This window comes from Salvelinus namaycush, chromosome 22 (assembly GCF_016432855.1).
Source record: "Salvelinus namaycush isolate Seneca chromosome 22, SaNama_1.0, whole genome shotgun sequence".
In the NCBI taxonomy this organism is placed as follows: domain Eukaryota; kingdom Metazoa; phylum Chordata; class Actinopteri; order Salmoniformes; family Salmonidae; genus Salvelinus; species Salvelinus namaycush.
In genome coordinates this window covers 1,539,564-1,553,216 of record NC_052328.1, presented here as the reverse complement: position 1 = coordinate 1,553,216, position 13,653 = coordinate 1,539,564, and the positions used below count along the sequence as shown (strand labels likewise).

Below are 13,653 nucleotides of genomic sequence, written 5' to 3'. Positions count from 1 at the left end.
AGCAGAAGAGCTACACAGCATAGAGATCAGTTATAGTTCTACCAGGAGAAAGGGAGGGAGGGGTTAGGAACAGGAAGCAGAAGAGCTACACAGCATAGAGATCAGTTATAGTCCTACCAGGAGAAAGGGAGGGAGGGGTTAGGAACAGGAAGCAGTAAGAGACCATCAGGTACAATCAGGTCTCTCTTGTGAAATAGATTTCTAGTGACTGCAGAAATAAGTGCTGAACTCAAGGTAAAAGCAAGTCAGGGTTTACTGATTCCTTTGTTACAATCCTCAACATCCTGGTGTTCTTACCACACAGATGAGCAAACTGTTTGGGATGAGCGTAGGTCAGAAGAGCAGCGAGGGCCTCCTTCCAGTTATCCAAGTCACAGCTCTGCACCATGTCTCCCCAGTTCTGGGTCACCACGGATGAGATCAGCTGAGGACAGTCGATAGTAGACTTAACCATGTTGGATTTATTCATGTTGACTCAGTAAATCAGATTATTTTGCACTCTTGATATAAAAGAACTATATTCTGAACGAAACTAACTTTGCTAGCTAGTAATCAAGTCATACAAATATAATATAAATCAAATAGTCGTGTGGGTAAGTCCCAAATTGGCCCCGGTTCAAAGTTCCCCGTCTTACCATAGACATACCGTTCCTCTGCTCGTCCAGGTATGTCCCCCGTCTTACCAGAGATGCTGTTCCTCTGCTCGTCCAGGTATGTCCCCGTCTTACCATAGAGATGCTGTTCCTCTGCTCGTCCAGGTATGTCCTCCGTCTTACCATAGACATACCGTTCCTCTGCTCGTCCAGGTATGTCCCCCGTCTTACCAGAGATGCTGTTCCTCTGCTCGTCCAGGTATGTCCCCGTCTTACCATAGAGATGCTGTTCCTCTGCTCGTCCAGGTATGTCCCCGTCTTACCGTAGAGATGCTGTTCCTCTGCTCGTCCAGGTATGTCCCCAGTCTTACCATAGAGATGCTGTTCCTCTGCTCGTCCAGGTATGTCCTCCGTCTTACCATAGAGATGCTGTTCCTCTGCTTGTCCAGGTATGTCCCCGTCTTACCGTAGAGATGCTGTTCCTCTGCTCGTCCAGGTATGTCCCCAGTCTTACCGTAGAGATGCTGTTCCTCTGCTCGTCCAGGTATGTCCTCCGTCTTACCGTAGAGATGCTGTTCCTCTGCTCGTCCAGGTATGTCCTCCGTCTTACCATAGACATACCGTTCCTCTGCTTGTCCAGGTATGTCCCCTGTCTTACCATAGAGATGCTGTTCCTCTGCTTGTCCAGGTATGTCCTCCGTCTTACCATAGAGATGCTGTTCCTCTGCTTGTCCAGGTATGTCCTACGTCTTACCGTAGAGATGCTGTTCCTCTGCTCGTCCAGGTATGTCCTACGTCTTACCATAGACATACCGTTCCTCTGCTCGTCCAGGTATGTCCCCCGTCTTACCGTAGAGATGCTGTTCCTCTGCTCGTCCAGGTATGTCCCCAGTCTTACCGTAGAGATGCTGTTCCTCTGCTCGTCCAGGTATGTCCCCCGTCTTACCGTAGAGATGCTGTTCCTCTGCTCGTCCAGGTATGTCCTACGTCTTACCATAGACATACCGTTCCTCTGCTTGTCCAGGTATGTCCTCCGTCTTACCATAGAGATGCTGTTCCTCTGCTCGTCCAGGTATGTCCCCCGTCTTACCATAGAGATGCTGTTCCTCTGCTTGTCCAGGTATGTCCTCCGTCTTACCATAGACATACCGTTCCTCTGCTCGTCCAGGTATGTCCCCCGTCTTACCATAGAGATGCTGTTCCTCTGCTTGTCCAGGTATGTCCCCCGTCTTACCATAGACATACCGTTCCTCTGCTCGTCCAGGTATGTCCCCCGTCTTACCATAGAGATGCTGTTCCTCTGCTTGTCCAGGTATGTCCCCTGTCTTACCATAGAGATGCTGTTCCTCTGCTTGTCCAGGTATGTCCTCCGTCTTACCATAGAGATGCTGTTCCTCTGCTCGTCCAGGTATGTCCCCAGTCTTACCGTAGAGATGCTGTTCCTCTGCTCGTCCAGGTATGTCCCCCGTCTTACCATAGAGATGCTGTTCCTCTGCTCGTCCAGGTATGTCCTCCGTCTTACCATAGAGATGCTGTTCCTCTGCTTGTCCAGGTATGTCTGCTGGGTCTTCTGCAGTAGCTCCTGTCCTCCACTGATAGCCAGCAGGATGGCCTCAGCGTATCGCCCGTCGCTCAGACACAGATCCACCGCTCCCTCAAAGTTTCCCACCAGCAGAGCCTGGCTGATCAGACCATCTGCATCTGCCACAACAGAGGCATAAAGCAACTGAATGAGATACGGAGAGTTACAGGCATACAAAGGGCCAGGTACCAGGACAACAGATTCATATTAAGCCTAACGCCGGACTAAAAAGGTTTTACATTGAACGTGCTTTTTGTTATGTGTCCGGGAAACCAGTCCGTACTGTTTAGATTTCACAGGAAGAGAGAGCTGAAGTCACGTCCAACTGCTGTGATACTGAACCGAAGACAAGCAGTACCTGCTGAGACAGGGATTTGGAAGCTGATCTTCTCCTTGTCCTGTGGTTGTGGTGGGATCTGACTGAAAAAGTCAGATGGGGAGGATGAACCCGGAGTCTTGGTGGAGTCGACCGCATCCCCAGATTCTTCTGACCTCTGGAAACAAAACGGAGGACAACGTACTTTTATGGAAGGTTACTGGTGATAATATAAAAAAGGTGACAGGATTCATGTTGTTATGAAAAAGAGACCACATATCACTGCTGATACTCGTCACTGCCCTCTAGTGGACGGTGGAAGATATGCAGTCTAGACTAGAATTAGGAGTACTATAAAAGAGAACGGGCTATGTAGAGGTATGTTCCTGGACTGACCTGAGTAGAGAGGAGCTGTATCTTCTCAGCCAGATCGTTGGCATCCACTCCATGTCCGTTAGGCTGCAGGTTCTTCCCCAAGCAGGTGGATATCTTTCTCTCTAAATCCACTTTGCTGAAACCCAAAAGTCTCAGGAATTTGACCCGGGCTTCATCTTCAAAGTTGACCTGCAAACGTCAGGAGGTGGACAACATTAGAAACCTAAACAACCCTTGCAGAACTTGTGTTCATCATATGTCGGTCTTGGCTCCTGAGTGACGTTCTACCCAAATACATTGTACAGAGAAGCCTACTGTTCATGGAAATGAGTCATCTCCATGGGTGTTCTGTGAGTCCTACTACTGTTCAGTCTGAAGGACAGACAGGACCACAGATGTCACAGATAACTGGACTTTTTAAAAAACATTTTGGCAATTAAGCAACGTTTCTACTTAACGAGGGTCAGATGAACTCATGGATACCATTTTAGCATGCTAACAGTTCCAGGAGACTTCCAGTCATTGTGCTAACGCTAGTTAGCAATGGCTCCCGAAACTACCTTCAAAACTGCATGCAGAGGCAAAAATGGTATCCATGAGATCATGTGACTCTGGGTGAGTAGAAACAGGGATTAAATGCCAAAATATCACACTGTCTCTATAATATTACATTGTTTGACCCTGGGGTATGTAGAAAAGTTGCTTAATTGCCAAAATCGTCCATTATTCCTTTAAAATGAACCGTTCATGCCACTGTGCAGTGTCATAACACCTACCAGGAGAAATTTCCATATGTCCTGTTCAGAGTCTGTGGGGGCCTTGTGGATCTTGGCCTGGCAGTAGTCTGACAAGGATCCAGATTGCAGAGCAGCCTGCAGCTCCCTGGAACGTTGGAGGAGCTCTGTTTCCGTGGTGACTTGGCTCACAAACACCTGCCTGGGGACAGGGACGGGCTGTGGGCTCTGGACTGGAGCCTTAGGACTCTCAAAGGTGATCAGCTTCCCACCAAACTACAAGGAGAAGAGGATGGGGGGGAAATGTACTATTACTATGATGCAGTCAGTTATAATACATTGTAAGACTTGTCATAAGCACATATAGTCCCTTTATAAGTAGAGCGTGACCGAAGAGTAACACTTTACGTCATGCCCAAGTACACACTTTAACCGTGTGTTTCCACCATAATCCACAGGTTGTCATGCCCAAGTACACACTTTAACCGTGTGTTTCCACCATAATCCACAGGTTGTCATGCCCAAGTACACACTTTATCCGTGTGTTTCCACCATAATCCACAGGTTGTCATGCCTAAGAATACACTTTATCCGTGTGTTTCCACCATAATCCACAGGTTGTCATGCCTAAGAATACACTTTAACCGTGTGTCTCCACCATAATCCACAGGTTGTCATGCCCAAGTACACACTTTAACCGTGTGTTTCCACCATAATCCACAGGTTGTCATGCCTAAGAATACACTTTAACCGTGTGTTTCCACCATAATCCACAGGTTGTCATGCCTAAGAATACACTTTAACCGTGTGTTTCCACCATAATCCACAGGTTGTCATACCCAAGTACACACTTTAACCGTGTGTTTCCACCATAATCCACAGGTTGTCATGCCTAAGAATACACTTTAACCGTGTGTCTCCACCATAATCCACAGGTTGTCATGCCTAAGTACACACTTTAACCGTGTGTTTCCACCATAATCCACAGGTTGTCATGCCTAAGAATACACTTTATCCGTGTGTCTCCACCATAATCCACAGGTTGTCATGCCCAAGTACACACTTTATCCGTGTGTTTCCACCATAACCCACAGGTTGTCATGCCTAAGAATACACTTTAACCGTGTGTCTCCACCATAATCCACAGGTTGTCATGCCTAAGAATACACTTTAACCGTGTGTCTCCACCATAATCCACAGGTTGTCATGCCTAAGAATACACTTTAACCGTGTGTCTCCACCATAACCCACAGGTTGTCATGCCTAAGAATACACTTTAACCGTGTGTCTCCACCATAATCCACAGGTTGTCATGCCCAAGTACACACTTTAACCGTGTGTTTCCACCATAACCCACAGGTTGTCATGCCTAAGAATACACTTTAACCGTGTGTCTCCACCATAACCCACAGGTTGTCATGCCTAAGAATACACTTTAACCGTGTGTCTCCACCATAATCCACAGGTTGTCATGCCTAAGAATACACTTTAACCGTGTGTCTCCACCATAATCCACAGGTTGTCATGCCTAAGAATACACTTTAACCGTGTGTTTCCACCATAATCCACAGGTTGTCATGCCTAAGAATACACTTTAACCGTGTGTCTCCACCATAATCCACAGGTTGTCATGCCTAAGAATACACTTTAACCGTGTCTCCACCATAACCCACAGGTTGTCATGCCTAAGAATACACTTTAACCGTGTGTCTCCACCATAACCCACAGGTTGTCATGCCTAAGAATACACTTTAACCGTGTGTCTCCACCATAACCCACAGGTTGTCATGCCTAAGAATACACTTTAACCGTGTGTCTCCACCATAATCCACAGGTTGTCATGCCTAAGAATACACTTTAACCGTGTGTCTCCACCATAATCCACAGGTTGTCATGCCTAAGAATACACTTTAACCGTGTGTTTCCACCATAATCCACAGGTTGTCATGCCTAAGAATACACTTTAACCGTGTGTTTACACCATAATCCACAGGTTGTCATGCCCAAGTACACACTTTAACCGTGTGTTTCCACCATAATCCACAGGTTGTCATGCCTAAGAATACACTTTAACCGTGTGTTTACACCATAATCCACAGGTTGTCATGCCCAAGTACACACTTTAACCGTGTGTTTCCACCATAATCCACAGGTTGTCATGCCTAAGAATACACTTTAACCGTGTGTTTCCACCATAATCCACAGGTTGTCATGCCCAAGTACACACTTTAACCGTGTGTTTCCACCATAATCCACAGGTTGTCATGCCTAAGAATACACTTTAACCGTGTGTTTCCACCATAATCCACAGGTTGTCATGCCTAAGAATACACTTTAACCGTGTGTTTACACCATAATCCACAGGTTGTCATGCCTAAGAATACACTTTAACCGTGTGTTTCCACCATAATCCACAGGTTGTCATGCCTAAGAATACACTTTAACCGTGTGTTTACACCATAACCCACAGGTTGTCATGCCTAAGAATACACTTTAACCGTGTGTTTACACCATAACCCACAGGTTGTCATGCTTTACTGCTTAAACGTATTGGGGTTCCTCACAATAGGCATTTACTTATGTTATTTACCTTCTAAAATACAAAAGATGGATATAAAAAGCAACAAAAAAAAGTCAAGTACATTGTACTTACAGCGAATGAGGCTCCTACGGGCCTACGAACCCACTTGGGGGGCTTCTTCAGCGGAGCGACCAGGGTGGTCTGAGGGGTGGCTTGGGGAACTTGCAGAGGGGGCAGCACCTGGCCTGTCCCAAATGGATCCATGGTGTCAAAGGACGAGGAGATCTGTGGCAAAGTACCACACAAAGACTGCATTCCAATCTAAATATTATATAAAAAGGTAAGAGAAATGAGCAGAGGTCTTTAAATGAGGTCTACAACCATACCCTACCATTATAGCAGCAGTAGCAACCACATTCAACACTAGGCTAGACGCCTGACTACGCCAAAATGTTACAACAATCAAATCACATCTATTCCATAAATAGTGCACTACTTTTGGCCCCTGTTCAAAAGTAGTGCACTACACAGGAAAGAGGGAGCCTTTGACGTTTTAGCATTTAGCAGACACTCTTATCCAGAGCGACTTCCAGTGGCAACATGGGATTGTGGGTGGTTTCCTTTCGACAGTAAATAGACATGGCCACAGATAGAGCTGTAAGACAGATGGAGCGCTCTACCTGATCAGCCCTGCTCTGCTGCTGGGCCTCCAGGCTTCCTCCCATCACGCTGTAAACACTGATCCACCCGTCAAACGAGGCCGCCGACAGCAGAGCTGGGTTCCTGGGACACCACTGGATGTCAAAGCACCACTGGTTGGTGGTTGGTAATTCATAGATCACCTAGAGAGACGGGAGAGAGATTGGATCACCACGACATTGTAGAAACAGATCACCTAGACAACAGAGGCATCTGAAGAAACCCTGGGCAGGGAAAGATGGCGGGGGCCTTGTGATGGAGGCCATATACACCACATGACGCGATGAGGCCTTCAGAACAGAGCCGAAAAGCAGGTACCTCTCCAGTGTTTGGGTTCCAGCAGAGGATCCTGTTGTCTTTAGCACTACTGAGCAACAGCTCTGGGTCTGCTTGGCTCCACGCTATGGACAGAAGTCCCCTGAGGAGGAAAAACATCAAGCCATCATCACTGACAGTCGAGGCTTTCTCTTTTAACTTCAACTATGAAACACAACAGCCGCCGAGCTAGAAGAACGAATTATACTTTATTAATCCCTAAAAAGGAAATGTGATTGAACCACTTAATACATACACCATTAAAAACACAACAAACGACATAGACAATTAAAGTAGCACATCCCATCCCCAAAAATTATTATGTGGATTACTATTGTTAGATATTACTGCACTGTTGGAGGTAGAAACATGAAGTATTTAGCTGCACCTGCCATAACAGAGACCATATCATCACCATCATACATAACAATTCCATTTAAAGCAATGTGTGGCACAATGTCCCAAAGGCTCACCTTGTGTGGTTCTCCAGGACTTTGAGAGGGGACGTGGCAAAGCGCAGGTCCCACATCTGAATGACTGGCATGCGGTCATCTTCTGAGGCCAGGACCAACTGTGTGGCCACCTCAGGGTGCCAGAGCATCCCTGAACAGTGCATCTACAACACAACACTACATCAGACCAGAGCATCCCTGAACAGAGCATCTACAACACAACATCAGACCAGAGCATCCCTGAACAGAGCATCTACAACACTACATCAGACCAGAGCATCCCTGAACAGAGCATCTACAACACTACATCAGACCAGAGCATCCCTGAACAGAGCATCTACAACACAACATCAGACCAGAGCATCCCTGAACAGAGCATCTACAACACTACATCAGACCAGAGCATCCCTGAACAGAGCATCTACAACACTACATCAGACCAGAGCATCCCTGAACAGAGCATCTACAACACAACACTACATCAGACCAGAGCATCCCTGAACAGTGCATCTACAACACAACACTACATCAGACCAGAGCATCCCTGAACAGAGTATCTACAACACACCAGAGCATCCCTGAACAGAGTATCTACAACACACCAGAGCATCCCTGAACAGAGCATCTACAACACAACATCAGACCAGAGCATCCCTGAACAGAGCATCTACAACACTACATCAGACCAGAGCATCCCTGAACAGTGCATCTACACCACACCAGAGCATCCCTGAACAGTGCATCTACAACACTACACCACACCAGATCATCCCTGAACAGAGCATCTACAACACAACATCAGACCAGAGCATCCCTGAACAGAGCATCTACAACACAACATCAGACCAGATCATCCCTGAACAGAGCATCTACAACACTACATCAGACCAGAGCATCCCTGAACAGAGCATCTACAACACAACATCAGACCAGAGCATCCCTGAACAGAGCATCTACAACACTACACCACACCAGATCATCCCTGAACAGAGCATCTACAACACAACATCAGACCAGAGCATCCCTGAACAGAGCATCTACTACATCAGACCAGAGCATCCCTGAACAGAGCATCTACAACACAACAGCCTTTCAACATTTCTACATGCCATGTTGTGTGTTAACTTCTGGTATCCATGTCACACGGTTAACTTCTGACTAGAGTCAGTATGAGAGGGGAGCTAACATGATACAGTCCAGTCTCACAGTGGTTCCTCAGGACAGACTAGTGTACCCACCCGGTTGCTGTGGTCACCAATCTACTGTACCCACCCGGTTGCTGTGGTCACCAATCTACTGTACCCACCCAGTTGCTGTGGTCACCAATCTACTGTACCCACCCGGTTGCTGTGGTCACCAATCTACTGTACCCACCCGGTTGCTGTGGTCACCAATCTACTGTACCCACCCGGTTGCTGTGGTCACCAATCTACTGTACTCACCCGGTTGCTGTGGTCACCAATCTACTGTACCCACCCGGTTGCTGTGGTCACCTATCTACTGTACCCACCCTGTTGCTGGTCACCAATCTACTGTACCCACCCGGTTGCTGTGGTCACCAATCTACTGTACCCACCCGGTTGCTGTGGTCACCAATCTACTGTACTCACCCGGTTGCTGTGGTCACCAATCTACTGTACCCACCCTGTTGCTGTGGTCACCAGTCTACTGTACTCACCCGGTTGTTGTGGTCACCAATCTACTGTACCCACCCGGTTGCTGTGGTCACCTATCTACTGTACCCACCCGGTTGCTGTGGTCACCTATCTACTGTACTCACCCGGTTGCTGTGGTCACCTATCTACTGTACTCACCCGGTTGCTGTGGTCACCAATCTACTGTACTCACCCGGTTGCTGTGGTCACTAATCTTGATGATGGGCTCGTTCTTCCTCAGGTCCCAGACCACTGCTTTCCCACTGGGGTTTGCAGAGGCCAGGATGTGTTGGACCTGTCTGTTCCACGACACTACACTGATATCTTCAGGAGGCTAGGTGGACGGGGAGAGAAGGAACAGCACTGTTACAAATATAGATATTCCTCCAGGAATTATTGATTGGAGAATGTCACGGCACACATTTTAGAGATTAACAAAAAAGAAAAGTGTTATTACACATCAAAAAGCAAAGCCAAAATTCCCAACACTGCCAATTCCCAACACTGCCACACTGTGGAAGAGTATCGCCACAGGCTATTTCTTTGAGACTTCAGTAACATCTTGATAGGGGGAAGTGTTATGTTATTTAACATTCCCACCAGCCCACACATGTTAAAGCCACCACACAACAACCACACACACACACACAGGCTTTCACTCTTACCTCACAAAGCTACAAAGAGGGGAAACATGGAGAAAAGGGTTCAAAATTCAATGAAGACTCATTCCAGGGATTTAAATCACCCTGGAATACCCACCATTTTGATTTAGAGAAGAAGTTCAATGGAAACAGAAGAGAACGGGACAAACTTCCCCAGAGACATTTACCTGTGACTTTGTCCCGGGTGTCATTGGATTGCTGAAATTGTTCAGATCCCAGATGTAGATCTCTGAATCGTTTGCCCCTGACGCCAACAGATTACTCTGAGAGAGTACATTCAAATGAGAAAACAACACATGAGGGGAATATGATACTGTACAGAACATTGGATTGAACATATCCTTTAAGTGTTCATATTAAAAGCTTCATTTAATGTAATTTAGTAGCTATTTTAAATTGCATGCCAAACTACAAGTGAGAATTGGCTAAAGACTTGACGGGCTGCTACCATTATTACCTGAAAGGGGTTGAAGTCTAGTGCTCTGACAGGCCCAGTGTGTTTGTCAGACTGTCCTATAATTGCCTCTTCCCCTGATGTTACGATGGCTTCTGGGCTATACACCGTTACCGTGCCATTATCACTGCCTCCAATCAGTCTCCCTCCCAAACCGTCTTCTCCTGCTCCAAAGTTTACCCACACCAGACTATGCAGCCTTGGGCACAGAGATCAAATCACATTTTATAGGTTGAATCATATGTATTGATACAATAATATATTAACTTGATAACTCGTATAGTATTGGGTTAGCAGCTCATTTTGTTGCTTACCTGTTAGAAGTAGGTAGGGACCCCTTGAGTTTCATGTCCAGGGAAGGATCGGCAAAATCCACCTGGAATATTTCCAAGGCGGCAGTGGTGTTGAACGACGCATCCAGCTGCTGAGCTGACGTGCCTGTTTGTCAACAAAAACAGACCAAGAAAGAAATCTAATAAATCACAAGAACTCAAGGGTATGTTATTCAGAACTCAAAGTGAAGCCTGTTATCATCAGTTACAGGTTACAGGTCACAGTTGTAAATGAGAACTTGTTCTCAACTTGCCTACCTGGTTATTAAATAAAGTTGAAATTAAAAAAATATATTAAAAAAAACATCACTCCTGATTTTAGAAGCCTGCTCCCAAATCTGTTTATGCACACTTGCCAAATTAGGCAAGTTGGCTAGATAGCATAAACAGATCTGGGAGGCTACTGCCAAGAATGCCTAAACATCTGTAACTATTTACTGTATAAGTGCATGACAGTCCTGATACACAAAACAGTTCTACCCTACCTAAGGTTAGGTAGAAGAGTTAGGGTTAGTGCAGGACAGGTATGTACAGGCCTGATACAGGTAACATTTGTGCCCTACCTAAAGCCAGGCAGATAGGGTGGTGGGGGGCAGGACTCCATGCTGGATGAGCTGTCCTCTGGATCTCTTTCAGCCTCATCTTCCTCTATTGGGATAGGATGCCTCTATCAAAGTCCTAAATAATGGAAAACAAGCACTTTTAATGACGTTTCAATACTGGGGTGCATTCAGTTCAGTTCAACGTTTGCTACATTGTGTAGCAATGGTATGCACCAAACGGTGCGCACCATTCTTCAACAGCTTTTGAGGTCTGTTTGCTGCTGTTTGGTGGGTGTACCCTGATCAATATGGGTGTGACACACTGAGATACATACATCACCAGTGTGACCATTTGTAGCTAATCGCACAATATTGTGCAGCCCACCATACACAATAGCCCTCTGAGCCACCATAATCACACCGTTCTTCTCTTCAGCACCGTTTCCCTTGACTAAAACGTTTAACATAGCCAAAAACATTTCGAAATGTTTTTGGCTATGTTGAACATACCCCTGACGTTATGACCCCTGGTCATTCATTACGGAAATTCTGTTGCAAAAATGTTTCCTCCAAACTGAAAAAGTTTTGCAACGAAAACGAGAGTTTCTATCGGAAAAATTCAGGTAGGTCTCTCTCAGTTGACTTCTTAAAACCCAAGGTACGCGCATTGCATTGGCCAGTAATGGATGTCATATGGGACTAGACAACTTCTAAACACTAAGAACCCACCTACACCTAACTGTCAAACGTTAATCGTTTCTGAATAATCAAAACAAAATATTGTAGGGCGTTACAGTGTGGGTATGGTTAATAACCTGAAACATAATTTACTAACGTTAGAAGAATCAATTCCAATCACGTCTCATGAATCAACAACACTAGAAGCGAGCGTACCGTTAGATAGCGTTAGATGGATAGCTGCTGGGTGATGGGAAAACGTTGAGCTAGCTAACATCCATCATTTGGTTAGCTAGTAATACACGTCTGCTAACGGCTTTTCTTCGCCGTAATGTATATGTTCTATAATGTTAGCTAGATAGGTAATGCTGGTTGAGCTATTAGATATAAACCATCCCTGGTTCAACCAGTTTCTTTAGCTAGCTAACGGTAGATAGCTAGGCTAGTTACCGATACGTGTCATTGGCTTCTGCTAGAGCTACTAATGCTAGCTTGACAGCTAAATCATGCAGACGTGTCGTTCAGCTTATAAATCTAGTAAACTAGCTAAAAGCTAGAATAAATATATTCTAACACTATATTATTAGTACCCCCATATCTTCATATAAAAATATAAAATACATACGTCGGAATTGATGATTATCAATCTTTCTAGCTACAAATGATGTAGAAAACCACCGGGCACTCCCAACGTAATCATGGATGTTTAGCCTCTTCTACGGTGGCCGACATGGTATCAAATATCACAGCAGTCAGTATCTTGATTTGACCTGTAGCTGTGTTTTGCAATGTTTTCAGTTCAGCAAAGATTGTCTCGCCTCTTATATGTCAGTAGTTGTATCCGTACTGGGCTTGGTTGATGAAAGTACTGAATACATATTTTTCATTTTTTCAAAACAGTATTACATCTATAACTATAAATTGTAATTTCCTGATGAACAATGTTGCAACTAGCTTCAGCCAGCCAAACGTACAGTACCTTCAGAAAGTATTCATACCGCTTGATTTAGTCCACATGTTGTGTTTTTTTTACACACAATACCCATAATGAAAACATGTTTTAGACATTTTTACTAATGTATTGAAAATAGAAATATAGATATCTAATTTACATAAGTCTTCACATCCCTGAGTCAATACAAGTTAGAATCACCTTTGGACGTGATTACAGCTGTGAGTCTTTCTGGGTAAATCTGTAAGAGTTTTGCACACCTGGATTGTACAATATATGGTAGTGAGAGGAAGCCCGATGGCGGGCAGCGGGATACGATGGAACCAGATGGATTTTAGCCGATATTCTACACATTTTCTTATCGATGAAACGTTTGATCTCAATACAGTTTTCTGTTCCCAAAACTATAATATGTTATGAAAAGAGTGGCCTAAGTTTTGCAGACTTTGCCCTTTGCAAAAGTTTTAAAAAATTGCGTTGTTTAGAAGCGGCGCAAAGGCGAATTGAGTTATTGCATACGCGCACTTCACAGAGTAGAGGTTCCCTAACGGACATAACGCAGATGTGTGCAAGAACACGCCAATAGGATCTCGCTAGCTCATGCTTGGCTCATTTGTTCCCATTGGAAACGAGAGGAGGTGGTCTATCTTGGTTTACTTGTAAAATCTTTGATTCATTGTCGTCTTGGTAAGCAACTCTTTCTTCTTCTTTTTTGAGATTGGGTTGGCGGATAGCATCCAACTTTTAAGGTGCATCACCGCCACCTACTGTACTGGAGTGTGAGGCCAGTC

The 13,653-nt window shown here is 45.3% G+C and overlaps 1 protein-coding gene across 1 annotated transcript; it reads right to left on the bottom strand.

Annotated features, from left to right (window-relative positions):
* Nucleotides 1–229: 229 nt before the first annotated feature.
* LOC120066972 (protein transport protein Sec31A-like) lies at nucleotides 230–12,660 on the bottom strand. Its single transcript, XM_039018309.1, has 15 exons — nucleotides 12,536–12,660; nucleotides 11,254–11,368; nucleotides 10,673–10,796; nucleotides 10,362–10,557; nucleotides 10,072–10,167; nucleotides 9,436–9,576; nucleotides 7,609–7,751; nucleotides 7,139–7,238; nucleotides 6,802–6,963; nucleotides 6,254–6,406; nucleotides 3,643–3,876; nucleotides 2,888–3,055; nucleotides 2,534–2,669; nucleotides 2,116–2,294; nucleotides 230–424 (listed from the first exon to the last, which is right to left on the bottom strand). Exons 2-15 carry the CDS (start codon nucleotides 11,330–11,332, stop codon nucleotides 230–232), a joined length of 2,106 nt encoding a protein of 701 aa, XP_038874237.1. The 5' UTR covers nucleotides 11,333–11,368; nucleotides 12,536–12,660.
* Nucleotides 12,661–13,653: the final 993 nt, after the last annotated feature.